We start from the raw sequence: 18,817 nt of genomic DNA, 5'->3' as shown, positions 1-18,817 counted from the left end.
TCCCGCTCCAGCAGGCCGCAGAGAATGGGGGTGGGAGAAGACTCCAAACCTCCCTCCACCCGCTCATTGTAGTGTTGATGCATATGTGTTCTAAGGTGCAATTAAAACCCAGGAGGGCATGGAGCTACCTGCCTTCTTTGAATCTTTCGATGAAATTATGTGCTGTCAGTGATGAGGTGCTCTAAGTCTGTATTCAAAGGAACAGTATTATAAAACTCTTCCACAATTTGTGAAATTGACCTAATTCGTTGCAAAATGTTCATCCAGCTGGGTTTTTTTTTTCTAGCTAATCGTTTTCATTAACTTGTCAAATTTCCCAGTTCAAACATTTATGTTCTGTTGTGAATAGAATTGGGTTTATGGGATTCTAATATTACTGCATTCTGCTTTCATTTACATTTTACAACATCCCAACTTTGGATTTGGGGTTATATTTTAATTACATGAAAATAAATACTGTTGCATTGCTTTTAGGTTACCAGAACATGTGCAACTTTGTAATTAGCGAGCTTTCAAGATGTGCTTGTATCCAGATTTTGCTACCTTTGGAGAGCCAGGCTTGATGCTTTTCCTTGCTGTAGCATTGCAAGTTGGTTATTTCCCATTTAAGCATTAATGATACTGCTTTTCCCAAAATTTCAAACTGCTTCATATGTCAACATATGTGAATTTTTAGTCTCCATTATTTTCTTTCTTTATAGCGAGGAGACTGAGAGATGCCACCTGGCAGGAGCCAAAGAGACTGTATTTGGTGAGTGTAGTTTCAAATTCGTAGTCATCAATGGTGTTATTTAGAGACTGGCTAATTTAGCGGATATTAGCCATTTATCAATTTGCTGGTATTGTTATTTATTAACTGTTAAAAAAATCAAAAAGTAGAGAAACAGCATTTAATGAAATTATGAGTGTTGATGTCGCATAGTTTGTCCACCAGTGGACAATCTGCAACTTCTCTACTGGCAACACAGCACAATCTCAATTCAGCTCAATTAACAGTCACCTCAAGGTGTTTTATATTGAAATGTAAAGACCCTTCAATAATAGAGAGAAAACCCCAACGATCATATAACCCATTATGAGCAAGCACTTGGTGATAGTGGAAAGGAAAAACGTCCTTTTAACAGGTAGAAACCTATTAGTTGATCAGCCAGAGATTAATAACGAAAAACGATTTGATGCAAAGTGGTGTATAACCACATAGTGATAAGAGGTGACGGAAGAAGAAATGCATCTAGGGAAGGCCCTAGCAGCCTAGGCCTATTGCAGTGTAACTGAGGGATCAACAACCAGCTGATCTGAGCAGACTTGGGTGAGTAAATGAATAAAAACACGCAACAAATGTTGGATCTAGTTCATATTCTCGTGCGTGTGTAAGAAAAAAACAAAACACTGACCCGATATATTGGAATGTCGGATTTTTGAATCGCCAAATAATTGCTTTTAAAGTCTTATAGTGTTATATCCACTTGTGAATTATACACCTTCCTCAGTTTAAACGTCTTATTACTCATCAGAAACTCTTGAGGGATTCAAGGCAGAGTGCTGTAATTAAGCCTCAAAAATTACACACACACGTGTGTGTGTGTGTGTGTGTGTGTGTGTGTGTGTGTTCATAAAATCTTAAAGGTCCATTGTTCCAGAACTGTTTTATCTCAAAGATCATCATTGTTTAAAGACGAAGCAAAACTGAGCCCAGGAGAGCTGAACACGCTGCGTGACTACATGCTTTTTCTTTTGATGTTTCAGTGAGTTTAGAACAGGCTGAATTGTCTGTGCGCCCCAACACTGCTTTGTTAGTGAGGACAGTATAGCTATCATCAAGGTGTTATTCAGTGCTGACTCGTTCTACGTTATGCCATATTATATTTGATCTGTTAGAGAGCAGTTCAGCAAGAACAGCAGGCGACAGAAGCATCAGGGAGCTGTTGGTGGTAAACTGTGACCTCGAGCCAGAGTGCATGGACCTGGAGCTGAGAGTGGCTCTACAGTGGATCGCTGCCTCGGAGCTAGGCCTTCCTGCTCTCTACTTCAGGAAGTCCAAAGAGAAGAGAGTTGCAAAGGTAGGCAAAGCTGCTGGCTTGTCAAATAATACATTTATAAGCAGATCATGTTACTGATGTGTTGTTTTTGCTTTTTGTTCTGGTCATTTTCTTACCTGATTTAACTGTGGGGGGGGGGGAGAATCTACAGCTCATGAGACTGTACCTTTTTTTTTTTTTTTTTTTTTTTTTTTTTTGTCCCAGTTCCTGAGGGTGGTCCACCTGATGTCTCAGAAGGCGTGGAGGATTGCAGACTTGTTTGACGCTGTGGTTCAGTTCTGTAAGATGCACGAGAAAGCGGAAGAAGCGGGCAAGTCTCTCCAGTCAAGCCTGTTCGATTGGCTTCTGGAGACACTTTAGGACACTTGCCGCCTCTAATCGCAAACAGTAACAATACAAGCTCACTCATTTGCTCACATTTGTAACATGTTCCTGTTTGCGCGTGTATAGTCTCATCACACCAAGTGTCTCCTACCGAGAGCTGAAAGCACGATGCAATCGGCATACTTGAGAAATTCATACCTCTCACCCTTGTCCAGTTGGACCGATCTCCCTTTAACGAGAGGATGTTCTTGTTTCCAGAGTTACCTCTCTAGCGTCATGCACGCAAACACACGGCAAACTGTAGGTACACGGGTTGGACGTTCCTGATGGGAATGAATGAGCCCTCCAGTGATCATAGTCAGCAGGTTCTAACTGCTCCAGATTATATAGAAAATACATATTTACAAATTCACACAGTCGAATCATGACTTTATTTATTTATTCACTCAGAGAAAGGTACCTATAGGACATACTGTAGGAAAATCAGGTTGTAGCCTTCCCACAGCTAAACATGCTCAAACCTTTTGTATTAAAACTACTTTTAAAAGAGGCTCTTTAAATCTAAGCCCAAAAAAGCCCTGACACTTACTTCTGATGGTCACATTGAAGTGCACATTTACTTAATGTAAGTAAAAGGTCCAGATTTTTGTTGTCCATTGGCTAACGTACCACCTCTGTTGTGACTTTGAAACTCAGTACGTATGATATTTTATTCATGTTACTTAAGGGATTATTTTGGATAGCTGTACTGTATATACTGTAGATTTTGAACTGCTGCACCTTGGAGTAGTGGACCGCTCCTTTAGCTTTTGCTATGTCTAAAAAGACAGAGTAAGGTTTGTAATGTTGAATTTGTATGTGGATTTGGTCAGTATATTTCTCTACTTAGTGGTAATCTTGTGTTACAACAGCATCGCGGGGGGAAAAGCACATGACACAGCTGTAAACTTGGTCACAGTAGAAATGAATGTATTTATCTTTTGACATCAATAAATTTCTGTGATGTGAAATAAGAGCAAGTGTTGTGTCATTTGTAAACCAGGGAAAATAAAATCTCAATATTCAGGGGTGCATTTATGCACACTATTACACTCCATTGAACTGTTTCCCCAAAAAGAGAGAGAATTAAAACTACTAAACACAACCATACTGATAGGTTTATTATTGTAGTTTGCATTCAGGAACGGTGCTGTATACAACTGATGCATACAACTGTATAACGCCAATTCAAAACGGCAGTCTCCTGCAATATTAGAAACCCCAAGAAACACACAAACCCCTGTGAGCAAGCTCTCTGTGACAGTGGGAAAGAGAAACTCCCTTTTAACAGGAAGAAACCTTTGGTCGACAGAACCTGGCTCAATGAGTGGCAGCCATCTGCTGTGACTGGTTGGGGGTGAGGGGAAAGAGAAGGTAGTATGAACAAAAAATATTGGCTGACTGTTTCAGTGGTGGTGTCCTATTACAGTCCCACATTTTAATTGAATGAGCTCTTTAGAAAGACATTTTCTCACAAAGGCAGACTGCGTGGCTAGGTGCTTGATTTTATACACTTAATACATTTGAATTTAAAGATTTAGTACTGTGGCCCTACAGCTCTGTTCATGTATGTAGGTCTAGCACAAATCTATAAAAAGGTATAAAGGTTTTATAATCTAAATCTAAATCTCCTTGTCATAAAAAATCCATAAAACCATATTTCAACACAGAGCTTTAAAGTAGCAATTTGAGAATTCCCAAACGTCATAGTTTTTAGTTGTGTGATAATACGGGGACTTGGCGAGAAAAACACTGTTCTAACATGCCAGCTATGACAGACACTTTATAGAGCTGCCTGCCAATTTTCCATCAGTTTCAAACCACCAGCTTTTTCATGAGCTCTCGAAAGAAGATAAAGATATCTGATTGAACATCATGTTTGGGAGATTTAAAATCCATATGTCAATACAGAGAATTTCAGTCACAGACTGCAAAAGGATAGTCAATGTATTTTCAGTCTGGGTTGGACAATAAATCTGCAGTTTGAGTGATGAAGAACAAGAAATTCTTTATTGTCAAAGCAAAGGTGAGTGCTAATTAACTAATGGTAGGCAGCTACCCAACAGTATTTAGAGGTTTCAGGGTCACTACAGTCAACACTGTGGGGCAGTATTTGACAGGTTAGTAATATGTTAGTTGGGTGTACACAATGTAACATGACATAAATCTAATCAGAGCTTTTTCCAATGTCAGTTTAAATTACCCATGACTAACAACCTTAGTGTGGACAAGGAGGAATGTATGTGATTTTTACGTTGCACTTGTATGGAAGGGACTTTGCAAGCGTTGCTGTGCGATTTGTTTGTCACTGTGAACAGAGTCACAGACTCATTCAGCATGTTGTATAGCAAAAAATAGTGGTGGGAAGCAAAGGAAAGCCTGTGTTTTCTCATCAGGTGGGCACTCCTACAATGATGTGAAGTTACCTGAAAACCTGGTACTATATGATGTACAGTTAATCCATCTATTTCCTATAACGTCAATTATTGCTTGAACAAAACAAACAGTTTTTGAAATTGAAGAATTCGACTCCTTTTGATGACATCTTCTGAGCAGAGATTCCAAGCTGCTGTTGATTTCTAGGACCACATTAACTTCACACAGAAGTCAAAGTTTAAACTGAGCAGGAGTTTGTGATTTTTTTTTTGTGTTTTTCTTTTACAGTAGTCCACAATCGAGCAGACACAAAGTGGGCAATATTTGGCAAACACAATTTGATTGTTGTGTTCATGTAAATGCCCTCCTGAGCCTCAGGTAATGTTCAGTACCAGATCCGGCATGTGTTATCCTTGCTGCCTGCAGGGAAGCACAAATACAAATGGATAGCTGCACAGAAGGACACAGCTGCACGCTTTTCATCTAAAAACTGCAATTAAGCATTTGTGACGGTTGTGATGAAGAGTACATTTGCCTCCTACAGCTACATTTTAACAGTGTACGATGGTCAGATGGGGTTTATGTGTGTTTTCTGTGTCAGTTCTATGTACCTGTAATGATTGTGTCACCCTCGTAGTTGAAGACGCAGGAAAAGATCTCGTCTGTGTGCCCCTCCAGGACTTGTAAGCAGACTCCAGAGTGAGCATCCCAGAGCCGAGCTGTCTTGTCTGAGCTGGCAGTCAGGACTCTGGTGCCCTGAGGGCTGAAACAGATCTACCAAGAGAGGCAGAGCCAGGACAGTTAGCCTTTTTTCGAGGGTTGTGGTACATTTGCAACAAAGTTGCTGAATAAGAGATTATGCCAGAGAAAGTAGAAATGACATGAGGGGTGGAAATGGGTGAGTCTAGACCAATTTTACCATATCAGTAGCATTATTCCATTGAGGTCATTCAACTTAAAATGCTTAAGGAGGATAAAGGCACCAGTGGAACTACTCTGAGATGATAGAGGAGCGTTATGAAAATCATGGCTGAAACTGATTGTATTATAGTCTGGGTTTATCCTTCCCTGAGTGGTTTTATATCCTAACAGTGAGGTAAAGGAAGGGATGATTAAATGAAGTTGGCCCTAGATGGCCATGAAAGTAAAGTATGTTTTTTTATTAAAATTCTAAACTCAGTGCCAACGAGAGACCCCCAGACAGGAAATGGAAACTGTCTAGAGAAGAAGCTGGCAAGGATAGAAGATTGAGGTGTGGGTGGGGGGGTGTGTGTGGGTGGAAGCTATGACAGGTGCCAAAATGGAAGGTTGATGTTTTAAAATGGACAGCGAAGAGAAAAAGATCAAAAAGAGTAAAGGAATGAGATAAAAAATAAACAAAGCTGATGAGTGTCTCAGTTGTATACTGCATATTAAAGTGGACATGAAACACTATGTGTAGAAAGGCTAAATTACATCATGGAGCACTAGTCCAATGTCACTGTCTGAGAAGCTGGATTTAAGAAATAAGTGTTTTTAAGGTCATATGTTGTGTCAGTACACAACAAGACGTCACAGGGTTGTTTTGTTGGTTGCTGCCTTACATTAGTTTATGTTAGCTAACTAGCGATAGAACCAATACCTCAAGGATAAAAATACTAAGTAGCTAGACTGATCACTTAGGTTTGAGGGCATTCATTCATGTGTACAGCTCTCTTAAGCTCCAGTCACAGCATTTTAATCAGTTTGAGTTCTCGACTTAAACCGGGCAATTGCAACACCCTGACTCTTTACCTTTTCAGCCATTCTGTTGTAGATTTGCTGGTCTGTTTAGAAGCACTGTCCCACTTCATTACATAACTTAGTCCAAGCCTCGTATTTGGCTCTAGAATATTTTGGTATACAGAAAACGTCACAGACACCTCAGTGACTCCAAGTTGCTCCGGACCTGCAGCTGCAAACTAAGACTAAACCATCACCCCTCTACCGCTGTGCTTGACAGTTTGTATGAGGTGTTTGTGTCGATATACATTTTCTATTTCGCAGTTTTGGAAATATCCTCATAAACACTGCATTGTGGACAAACATCTCCACTGTGGTCTTGTCTGTTAAAAGGATATTGCTTTCTCCAGGCACCTTCACAAACAAGCCAAACTTGTTCAGTCTGTTTCTCTTTATGCCATTATGAACTTTAACATTTAGCATGCTAACTGATGCTGATGATCAATAAATACATTTGATTTGCAACAGTTAGCAGTTACTTGTCCTCTTAACCCCTATGGAAGCAACAAGGGCAGGGGTGCCCAATCCCGGTCCTCGAGAGCTACCGTCCTGCAGCTTTTAGATGCATCCTTGTTCCCACACACCCGAATCAAATGAATGGCTTGTTATCAGGCCTTTGCCAAACACGATGGCATGCTGAAGAGGTAATCAAACAATTTGATTCAGCTGTGTTGGAGTAGGGATGCATCTAAAAGCTGCAGGATAGTAACTCTCGAGGACTTGGATTGGGCAGCCCTGAACAAGGGTGTTCTTAGCCAACTCCAGGCCTCGAGGGCAGGTGTCCTGCAGGTTTTAGATCTCACCCTGAGTCTACACACCTGAATGAAATGATTAGTTCATTACCAGGCCTCTGGAGAACTTCAAGAGATGTTGAGGAGGTAATTTAGCCATTTAACTCAGCTGTGTTGGAACAAGGACACATCTAAAACCTCAAGGCCTGGGTTTGGACACCACTGTGTTAAATAAATAATGACACCATATAATACGTCATGTGTTCTTGTTAATCTGAGATTATTTTTACCAGACTGGAAGCAAGTGAACTTTCCTTTTTATATAACTGTATATATAAAATGGAGGAAGGATTAACAAGGCTAAAGCATTTGTTTAATCTGGCATTACTCAATATCATCTCTCTTGCATGGTCACTAGGTTACATTGGCCTAACCAATCACATCTTGTTTGTAGCGTAAGAATGACTCAAAACTACGAGAACCATTTTTGTTGGTTAGATGTAGAGGCTAACTTTAAGGTAAAAGTTAATTTTAAAACACATTTCAACAAGGACCTGCAAAAATGCTACTTCCTACACCATATGGATTTTTTCAATGAAAGTTTGGAGCATGCTGTAAATGGGCTCTACAAATTTAATCAAGCACTGATTTTTTCCATTAGATTGTCATTTTGATTTGAATTAAGGGCAAGAATAAAGCAAATGGAACATCCAGAATAGGAAAGAGTCCTCTTAATGCTTAAGAGAAGCTATCTATACCAGCGGTCCCCAACCCCTCGGGTCCATGAGTCGTTTGGTACCAGGCCGCGAGAGTTGAGGCTTGAGTGTGAAAGTTATGGTTTTCAGGATTTTTATCGCTATTTTTTTTATCGTTTTTCTCATTAACTCTGTTTCCCTGGGTCTATTCCCATGTTGTGGATAAATCTTCTTTTTTTTTTTGCTACCGATACTGGTTTTATTTTTAAAGGCCGGTCCGTGAAAATATTGTTGGACATAAACCGGTCCATGGTGCAAAAAAGGTTGGGGAATGCTGATTTATACCATCTTCCACACAGAAGAAAATATCTTTAGACCTTTAGAACTAGTCATTTAATTAGCATTCCATCATTTATAATATATTATCATTCACAAACAAAACGGTAGCAAAGTGAATTTACTACAGCAGTGACTGAGATGTAATAAAAATAAAATTAAAAGCTTACTGAGTGAGATACTGAAATAGAAGGAAAAAAACATGGGGAAGAAAATGGTTAAGAAGCATGGACAGGAGGATGGCTGGTGTCCTGTTAGGGAGAGATTAGTGTCATAATCCCCTGGAATCATCTTCCATCCAGCCTGTTTATTACTGGCTGTCTAATGTGTTTTAGTAAATGCATACAGAGAAGCCCTCTGAGCCAGAACCTGTGGAAAACCCACACTCGTGCAGAGCATCGCACTTGACAAATATTAAATGGGTGATATCGCTCCAAATAAAGAACAAGGTCAGTGCAGGGTCAGACAGCAGTGCCCCATGCCAGAGTACTCGCATGTATGTACTTGCGTTACTACTAGTAGGCCATGTTAATCAGGTTTAGAACTGTGCTCACAGATTTCTGGCGATAACTCAAAACATCCTGAAGCTTCGAGTCCTGTCCCTCCATTTCAGCATCAAACTCTGTCACATGTTAGCTAGGTAATTTTAAAAAATGACCTATTTAAAGCACTGGCGAGGAAAACTGTGGTCTGAGTCAATATTACACAAAAATCACAAGTTTATTCACAGCTGCTAGCTGCATGACGCATGCCCAAAGTTGTGGCTGTGGCCCTGGTTATAGAATACTTAATAATTTGTTCTTATTTTTATTACTACATTTGCCATACGAATACTGAGATCATTTTCTGAATGGTTTCAAACATAAGACTCACAAATGGGTAAAAGTTTGCTATGAAATCAGTAACTTAAAAAACATAACAGTCTCACATCTGTGCTCTTTAACTATAATAGCTACAAAGAAGTAATCGCCCAATCACACGGCATCACAGCACCCATTAGGCACATAGACATGGTTGAAAAGACCTCAAATTGAGAATCAGAATTAGGAAGAAAGATGATTTTTAGTGTCGCTGAGCATGGAATGTTTGTTGGTGTCAGATGGGCCGGTGTAACTACTGTCTAGAGATGGCACGATACCACTTTATTATTATGTCCGATACCGATACCGATATGAATCCGATAGTGTTTTTTAATCAACAAAACTGTTTTTTTAAAATATCTTGCTGCATTTTGTATAAGTTCATACTCAAGTTTAAAACAACAACTACACTAAAGCTATTCTGTTATACCTGTATGCAAAAAAAAATATTTCATAGTTCAGCAATACTGATCAATCTAATAAACTTAAACCTACACCATCCTCCCTATTCTGGTATTTTAAAGAGTACTTAGCGTAAATATTAAGCAACCTAACTAATAGGGTTCCAACTCCCAGCAACAACAAAAATAAATAAATAAAAAATAGGGAACCACCCCTCACGCTCCACCTCATGATGCTTAATTGACGTAATCAACCTTAATTTGATGCAGTGTGAAAAAAAATGCACAGAAATCAATTATTTTTCAAGAAATATTAAATAGATTCAACATCTTTCTTCAACAAAATTGCAGACTGCACAGATGGTACCTTCCCAAAGGAAAAAGTACTATAGCTTACTAGGGTATATATATTAGACTTAATAGTTACTATATACAGTAATTGACTTCTATTCATTTTACATCAAATTAAAACTTTGGGTGTCAGATAATTATTTATTAAAAGCTAGACATTTTAAATGAGAATAAGAAAGAAAAGTATGTCTTTGTGCCCCCTTTTCCCTGTTAATGCCCTATCGGCCCCCCTGGCTAAACTTTGCTAGATCCGCCCCTGCACAGTTACCAGCCGTCAGCTGCGTAGAAAAGGATCGTGGTGTAGAAAGTAATATTAAATAAATTCTAACAACAGCTTATCAAGCTTAAACGTGCTGCTGTTGTTCAGCCGCTGGTTTCCTCTTTCTGGTGCAAAGTGGGCCAAAAACAAACAAAAGAGACAGACTCGTGACAGAAAAGCCGATCAGCTGATCATTAAGCAGTTTCATGATTAAAGTAGCAGCAAGAAGAGGCAGTCGCTTGTTAAGCTTAACGCAGGAATGCTTTACAAACATTCAGAGATGGACTTACACACTTGCTTTATTTCTCTCGGGGATAACTTTGTTGGAGATGAAATGCCGGGTTGCTAGCGAAGCTCCAAATGCTATCCAGACCACCGACAGGTCCCGCATGCCACAGCCGCTCTATCACGTGATGCATACTGCTCCGACGTGCTAACGTTCTGAGGCGAGTTACGGCGTGTTGCAAGTTTTGTGAGGTGCTTTCGTGATATTTAATGGATCGGATTACATTTTTTATTTCTCTCCGATATCCGATCCAGTAATTTAGGTCAGTATCGGACCGATACCGATACGTAATATCGGATCGGTCCATCTCTACTACTGTCTACTGAAATTTACCTACAACCATAGGGTGGACTAAAAAAGAGAAAATATCCAGTGATCGACAGTTCTCTGGGTGAAAATACTTGAGTCTCAATTTCTGCTGCAACGTTTAGATGGTACGGTCAGAATTTGGTGAAAACAACATGAAAGCAGCCTGACCCCTGAATCAAAGGTTCAGGCTGCTGGTGGTATAATGGTATGGGGTATGGCAAACTTCGGCATCCTTAGTAACGATTAAGCATTATTTAAAATGCCAAAACATGTCTAAACTCACCTTAACCCAGCTTTTTCAACAGCAAAAACCTGATATACGTAAGGTGTACCAAGGGGCAGGGTTACGCTTTACAAGTTAAAATAATAGTTAATACTCACAAAGTTGAGAAGAGTGATAAAATGCTGAAAAAGCTTGAGCAACACAGTTATGCTTTTTCATTTAATTACAGATAAATAGATGACAAAAAATAGCCATAACTTAAATTGTTCTTTTAGAACAGACAGTTTGGCTTCATCAACTTACCTTGGAGATATCGCCATCGTGGCCTTCTAAGGTTGCAAGACACTGATGTGTTGCTGTACTGAACACTCTTGCTGTCCCTGAGAGTTTCAGGAAGAGAGAGAGTTTTCAGCACACAGGCACAGCTTACAAAATTATAAAAATGTTGCTTTTGTTGTGGAAAATCCAAATTTATACAACCAATAAAGCTTAGGTATTTGTACAAATTTTTAAATGTAGAATCTTAAATTCTGCACAAGTAGTATATTTAGGGTACGTTTGTAATACCGTGCTAGTACAGTTTTACTCGGAATGTAATCTTTTGACTGAAGTGTTGTCTCACCATCAGCTGAGGCAGTAGCAATGAGTTGACCACTTAAATCAAAACACACATCCAACACCTCTTCTTTGTGTCCAGTGAGGGTGGCAACACACTTCCCACTGACAGTCTCCCAAACCTGCGAACACATTTACACATGTCAAAAAACAGAATTATACATGCACACAGGAGCGAACTACATAACTGGAGCATGCATTCATCATGGAGCATGGAAACACCAAACTCATGAAGTATGCATTTGTGAATGTAGCATTAAACTCTGAAGTGGCTTTATTATGGCCATCTCCCTCAGAGGAATGCAGCGAGGTGGATAATTCTCACTTGTGAGCGTGACTCATCTTGGTGTAAAATAAGGAATTAGGATTTAATTTTTCTCCACAGACCTTAGACACAGGAGTTTGCGAGAGAGTGGGAAATTGAAGCGAGCAAATACAAATGCTCAAACAACTGAGATGGTAAATACGAACAGACATGTTTTCAGCCTCTGACAAGAGATTTTGGCAACAAAAAAAGATATTTGGGCTTAATGATAGCTTACTTTGCAGGTTTTATCCATGGAACCAGTAACAATCAAGGAGCAATCCCAGTTAAACTGAGTATTGCTTATTTCTCCCATGTGACCAATGAGTGTGTGGACCCGTCTAGGGGAAAAAACAAGGAATTGAACAGCAATTAATCAGTCTCACAGCTTTGTAAGGCAGAATCGATAAGTGTTACATTCTCTGTGAAGTATAAATGATGACACATGCACAAATGGATGCATAATATTGATAACTTCTGACCTTCCTGAAGCAACATCCCATATAGTGACTGTGTGGTCGAAGGAACCGGTGACAAGTTGACTACCCACTGTGTTAAAGCACAGCGAGAGGACCTCTGCGGTGTGACCCTGAAAGGAGATGGCATTATCTCTCACTGTCTTATTTCGTTTCTCCCTCACAGCCACTCACATTATGGATGAAAAAGTGCATCATAAAATGCAAATATTTACCAACCACAACAGTGTGGCTTATACAGCTGATTATTTTCACCTTGTGTGTGTGTGTGTGTGTGTGTGTGTGTGTGTGTGTGTGTGTGTGTGTGTGTGTGTGTGTGTGTGTCCCTGCAGAAAAATGGGGCTGTTGTCCTAGAAGGAACTACATCAAAGGCAGCTTTAAGAACTTTGGCAGGTGTTTATGTCTTACTGTCCTTGGACGGATTTGTCCCAACAGTGCAAAGTACAGCCTCCAAACTTTAGAAGTGTGTATTTAAGATCAGAATGAGTTTGAAGGTAAGTGTGGTCCAATTCATAAGTGGTGGCTTGCACCCACTTTAATCACCTGTCCCTCATTTATTTTACTTTTTAGGGCTCATTTGAGGTATTTTGTGCATAATGTTTAATGTTTTCAAAGGCGTGTGCAGTCTGGTAACTAAATGGTGTCATAGCTAGTGTGAGCCCCCCACATTATAGTCTCCTGAATTTGTTAACATAAATACACAGGTTAGCCTTACCGGTAGATTTATAAAATTGAAGTTAACTTAAAAAAAAAGAACAGATTAAAGAATCTGCACTCAGTTGACTGCATTACTGATTCTTCATGGTGTGAGAAGCTAAGTGAATTGAGAGGGGCAGAGAGTTGCTCCTTGCTGAGACAGATTCAGCAAGTCACACTATAAACCCACGTGCAGTCTGCACATTAAAGAGGTCTCACTACTCCCCTTAGAGAGGGCTATCAGTGCCTTCTTAAAGAGTTTGTCACATTCCTATCAAATGTTGGTCATCAAGAGCACTTGACAGCATTCATGTCACTTTCACAAGTGACTAAAAAGTTAATGAATCATCATTAATGAATGAATGTGGGTCACAACACCAGGATAAGAAGAGCAAGAAAAGCAATGGGACAGAGTTTGAGGAAAAGGTATCTCACAGTCAGTGTGGCCACTTCCTCCCCACTCTCCACATCCCACAGCTTGGCAGTGGTGTCCATACTGCTTGTGGCCACCAGCGTACTCTGGGGGTTGAATGCAAGACACACCTACAAAATTTTTTTACTTAGGTTGTATTGTATTCTGTAGCAAAGCTGAATAGTATATGGCATATGAACTGCTCTAAACTCTCAATTTGAAACAGTTGTTTCTATTCTTGGCTCGATATGGCAATTTACTGAATATGGTCATCTCACCCATATGCTTACAGCAGCCCAACCCAACCTCTTGTTTGTGAGTCAATCACAGCCAATCAGGAAAAAAAAAGCTCATTTAGAGAGCAGATGGACTTAATGGGAGTAAAATATCTTGCCTCAGACAGAAGATGAAAAAAGCTGCCCAAGGCTCAGTCTTAGATAAATGGATATTACTTGTAAATCATGCAAAGCTACTATGAGTCCAAGAATAAAAATGTAGACAGTAAATAAAATAATAGGTCCTGTTAAAGTACTAAACACAATACCATAGCAGAACCTTGTAGTTTAAATGCTCACATAGCTTAAATACTGACTTGTGTTTCAAATATGAATCAGCAATCAACCAAAAACTAACACAAATGAAATTCATTTAAAACAAATCATTATACATACTATTTCTCCCATGTGTCCCCGATAAGTATGAAAACATTTGCCAGTCTCGGCACACCACAGTTTGCAGGTCTTATCAAAAGAGCCAGTCGCAATCTTGTCTCTAAGTTTAATAGAGAGAAAATAAAGCAATGAAACATTCATTTTTAAGATGAAACACTCATGTGAATCTTCAATTGAGCAATGCGACCCTCCCATGTTATAAAGGTTTTCCTAAAACAGCTCATTACCCATAAGGGTTGTTGAACGCAATTGCATACACCACGTTTCTGTGACCCTCTAGCACGTGCAGCTCTGTGCCTGAGGCTGTGTCCCAGACTCTACATGTCCTGTCGTAACTTCCAGTTATAAACCTGCAGTGTGAGAGAAAAGGGGGAATTGCACAAACTGTAATTTCTCCTAAACAACAAAGTGGCAGGTTACTCAGTGTTAAAAACTCACCTTGACCCAGATTTGTCAAAGGCAACATTTGTCAGTGGCAATATGTGTGCCTTGAGCTCCTGGAAAAAAAATTGAAACTGGTCTGAAAAATCCAATTTAGTTATTGACTACATTCATCTACATTCATCTTTAAAATTACCCATGTAACTTCTGTATGTATAATTCATTTGACTATAATGTAATGTGAAGGCTTCTTCCTCCTGGCCCACCACTGGTGGAATAACTTTCTGCTCTCATTAAGAACAGAAAGATCTCCCAATTTTTAGATGCAGGCAAAATAAATTCAGTAACCTCTGATCTCCAGCAATGCAACTGACCCTGACTTCCATTTAACTCCCCTAATACATGCGCATGAAGCACTACCGACTTAGTAACCCGATCACTGCTGCTTTCTACTGCCTCTCTAAAACAGTAATTACTAATTTCACAAATCACATTCCACATATGTAAATAGCATCTGCTAATCGCCGAGCTAATGGATTGTGCCCGTTTATTCATGCTGCAAAAATGTTACTGTTCCAACAGTCTGTGTGGAATAAAAGCATTAATATCATAACTCAATAAGCAACACGTGTGCCATGTTTCACAGACAAAATAAACTTTAGTTCATAAAACCATTCTTTCATTAAAATCAAGGTTACAAGGAGCACCAAATAACTTTCAACAATGTGAGGGAAATAGATAAATGTCTTCACTAGCAGGAATTCCTTGTAAGCATCATGTCTACGTGTTGATTTATTTACTGCTGTTTTGTGTCTGACCTTGGAGAAACAGAACCTGTGATGGTCCTGCTGGGTCTGTTTCTTCTGAAGTCGAATAACCAGCTGTTTGACCTGATCAGCCTGAGCCTTTGTGACCAGAGGCTCTGATTGTCTGATTTCTTCCACCAACTCATCTGGATTTGTTCTACAATTTTAAAACATAAAATGTGATAAGTCTTTTTGTAATTTTAGGTAGCTTGATGGCAAAAGAGAGAAAAAAAATGTAACAAAAACAAAAAACAAAAACAAACCAAAAAAACCCAACACATTAGGAACAGAAAAGGGAAAGAAAATGGAAACAGAAATGGGGTTTAGGATAACAAATACAGCTTAACAAAGATTACATTTACTCTACAATTTCACCAAAGTATGTTTAATGTGTGTGAAAATATCACTCCCCGTGTTGTCAGATTTACACCCTTGTGACTGCCAGTAAGAGCTGAAATGAGTAATGTTGGTATTCCTAAAGTAAATGGGTCATTTAAAAGAAATCTCTAGTCTAATGTAATGCCACATTAAGGAATTGCAACTCCTCCACAGTCCAACTTCATAATAAATGCAACATGGTTACAAAGTGTTTTTAAATAGGGTTTTAGTCTGCAGAAAGTCGTTTTTTAGTGGTAATGTAACCGTAGGTTGTAACAGTTTGTTATTGACATTATCTTCAGTGCTGAGATCTCACACACACACACACACACACACACACACACACACACACACACACACACACGCAGAGAGAGAGAGAGAGAGATCCTAACAGGTACAACTCACGCACTCTGGAGTCAAATCCAAAAGATCTATTGATTTGGTCCTCAGAAATCCTCCTTTCTCGTATTCAAGGATTATACCTGACAGCATAAAAAAATGAAAAATAAAAGAATTAAAGAGAGGCTGACATTACAACACCTGGGTTCTAGTTAACTTAACCTGTTATGTCTTATAATGACAAACTATCTAACCCTTCTGCCGATTTGAGTTTGAAAAGCGTTAGCTAACTAGCTAATGTCAGACAAACTTTAGGCCATAACGATTTAATATGAAGGTTAGGCACAGTCATATGACCTCCATGAGAAGCAACATTTTAGATAGGACTACAAACATAACTTGTATTACCTGGCGGATAATATCTGAGGAGAAACCGCTTGAGTTTCATTCTGACTTCTAATAAGGTCCTATCACATCACATAGAAACAAACCGTTGTTATGGCGACCGGACTCGCGTCCGTTGTATTAGGCAGGCGTACCGCGCATGCCTAATACAAGCCTTAAAGGACCGGTGTTGTACCAAAAAGTGCTGGTCTGCCAAAAAGTGATTTCAAGTTTCTATGTGTGTTTTTTGTTTTTTTTAAATTATGTGTAATGTCTTTACATATATTGATAAATAGACTTTAGACTATATATAAAATAATTACCAGTTTTGCAAATATCTTTATGACCCGGTCCTTTTTGGCCAGTTAAAATATCTATATTGTCATGCTGCTGCTGTCTTTGCCAGATCGCTCTTAAAAAATAAAAATTTAATGCCAGTGAGACTTTCTTAACGGGATACATAGGCTAAAGGATATATAACAGTCACTTCTAAAATTCTACCTTGTGACAGGAATGTTGTGTGTAGCTCAAGATGAGTTGATATCATTCATGAAGATTACTTTTGACATATATTTCAAATATTATAGGCCAGCAAGTCATGTACAGCAGTTTAAACACGGGCAGTCACTTTTTGGCAGACGATCACTTTTTTTTAATGTCTAATATATTTGCTCTAATAGATTTTAGTAAACTAGATTTACGAAAGGGTTGTATATAAAATAAAAAAATAACCTGTTTTTCAAATAACAGTTTTTCAAGGCTCTGCGTTATTAGTCCTACTTTATAATAAATTAAGTCCTTTTTTAAGCATAAATGATGTGTACATAACTGTGATGCAAGGTTTTTATAGTTAATTAAAGCTAAAAAATTGTAGCTTTTACCTTGTCACAAGAATGCTCTCTCCTGCTCAAAATGACTTATCACTACTAAGACATATGTTTCTGGTATGTTTGCCAGATCAGGAGCTAACAAGTCATTTACGACACCATCAGTTTTTGGTGAATGCTGTAAAACACCTTTTTGGGAGAATCCCTTGTTTTTTCATTTCATTTCAATTCATAAATAAATAAATACGCAAAATTTCCCAATTTTCCAAACTGATTGATGAGTAATGAGTTTCAAAGTTTATTATACACTGTAGTTTGTTCATGAACTGTGGTGCATACCAGAAAGCAGCTCTCTGCTCTCTGTAACTCATTGACAGTTATCACAAACACTTGATTGCAGTTGTTGCTGCTAAGGGTGGCCCAACCAGTTATTAGGCGTAGGGTGCAATCACTTTTTCACACAGGGGCCATGTAGGTTTTGATTTTTTCCCCCTTAATAATAAACACTTTTATTTCGAAACAGCATTTTGTGTTTAAATGTATTTCTGGTGGCATTCATATGTAAATTTGTGTGATGGTCTGAACCATTTCAGTGTAATAAACATACAAAAAAAAACGGAAATAAGGAAGGAGGCAAACACTTTTTCACCCCACTGTATGCGGATGCCTTCATTTTGCCTGCAATCTCTAGCCAATCTTTTCATATAACTCAATGCAGTGCGTGCAGTCATTTGTAGTAATAAATTGTTTGAAAACATCCAAATATTTCATGTTTTGTTTTATTAGCAGCTCTGTCTTTATACTCTGGGAGGGAATAGTCACTTGTATATTCCCAATATCAGTATGCCTATTAAGAGTGTGAGTCACTCCAATCCCACAATAAATGACTGTACTTATTTCCTCACCGTTCTTCTTGTCTGTTGCTCCCTGACAGGTCAAAGTCTGAATAAGGCATGTGTAGATGATTAAGTGTTTATATTCTAGCTACTTACAAGGTAACCTGACGAAAGCTCAAAGTGCTTTGGTATTAAACCAGATAGTGTTTTTTTAAATCAAGACTGAAGTGCAACTAAAAACAAAAGGAAACAGCAGGGAAATCTTGCTGAGATACTAACATGGGGTGCTGGGCCAAGTTGAAGTCATCTGGATGGGTTTACCCCACAGCCATCCTGTCACTCTATGGATTTTTTGCAAACTGTAGGGTTGCAGAACCTTTCCTGACACCATATCTTATTGGACCACGCAAGAACATTTCTGAAGAAGTGGTAAGGACTACGGACACACTTTCTGTCTTTTATTAAAAGGCAAGGCAAGTCAAGGCAAGTTTATTTATATACCACAAATCAACAACAAGGTGAATCAGTAGTTAAAATATAAGTTTTGAAATTTAAGCTTAAAAGTGTAGATTTGGTGTTTTATTCAAATGCAGCTGAGAATAGGTGAGTCTTGGATTTACCTGGATTTAAATAAACTGAGTGTTTCAGCTGATCTGAGGCTTTCTGGGAGTTTGTTCCAGATATAAGGAGCATAAAAGCTGT

General features: G+C 38.9%; 2 protein-coding genes across 5 annotated transcripts in view; one reads left to right on the top strand and one right to left on the bottom strand.

Annotated features, from left to right (window-relative positions):
* The window catches only part of sphkap (SPHK1 interactor, AKAP domain containing), a 35,587-nt gene extending 32,209 nt beyond the window's left edge, over positions 1 to 3,378 (top strand). For all 3 annotated transcript variants that reach the window (XM_005746893.1, XM_005746894.2, XM_005746892.1), the window contains 3 exons: positions 702 to 751; positions 1,879 to 2,060; positions 2,244 to 3,378. In XM_005746893.1, coding sequence (XP_005746950.1) covers positions 702 to 751; positions 1,879 to 2,060; positions 2,244 to 2,399 — 388 coding nt within the window. In that variant the 3' untranslated portion in view covers positions 2,400 to 3,378. The remainder of the gene's footprint in view (positions 1 to 701; positions 752 to 1,878; positions 2,061 to 2,243) is intronic.
* A 1,006-nt stretch (positions 3,379 to 4,384) lies between these two features.
* Positions 4,385 to 16,597, bottom strand: daw1 (dynein assembly factor with WDR repeat domains 1). 2 transcript variants are annotated; one of them, XM_005746889.1, is made up of 13 exons: positions 16,477 to 16,597; positions 16,139 to 16,211; positions 15,364 to 15,508; positions 14,603 to 14,661; positions 14,392 to 14,514; positions 14,165 to 14,264; positions 13,517 to 13,624; positions 12,392 to 12,498; positions 12,148 to 12,250; positions 11,613 to 11,727; positions 11,294 to 11,370; positions 5,390 to 5,552; positions 4,385 to 5,198 (listed from the first exon to the last, which is right to left on the bottom strand). In XM_005746889.1, exons 1-13 carry the CDS (start codon positions 16,514 to 16,516, stop codon positions 5,164 to 5,166), a joined length of 1,248 nt encoding a protein of 415 aa, XP_005746946.1. In that variant the 5' UTR covers positions 16,517 to 16,597; the 3' UTR covers positions 4,385 to 5,163. The 2 variants fall into 2 exon arrangements, with proteins under 2 accessions (XP_005746946.1, XP_005746948.1); XM_005746891.1 differs by having other exon boundaries at positions 13,517 to 13,600.
* Positions 16,598 to 18,817: the final 2,220 nt, after the last annotated feature.

This window comes from Pundamilia nyererei, unplaced genomic scaffold, assembly GCF_000239375.1.
Source record: "Pundamilia nyererei isolate P.nyererei 1_Seehausen unplaced genomic scaffold, PunNye1.0 scaffold00185, whole genome shotgun sequence".
In the NCBI taxonomy this organism is placed as follows: domain Eukaryota; kingdom Metazoa; phylum Chordata; class Actinopteri; order Cichliformes; family Cichlidae; genus Pundamilia; species Pundamilia nyererei.
This window is presented reverse-complemented; position numbering and strand designations above follow the sequence as displayed.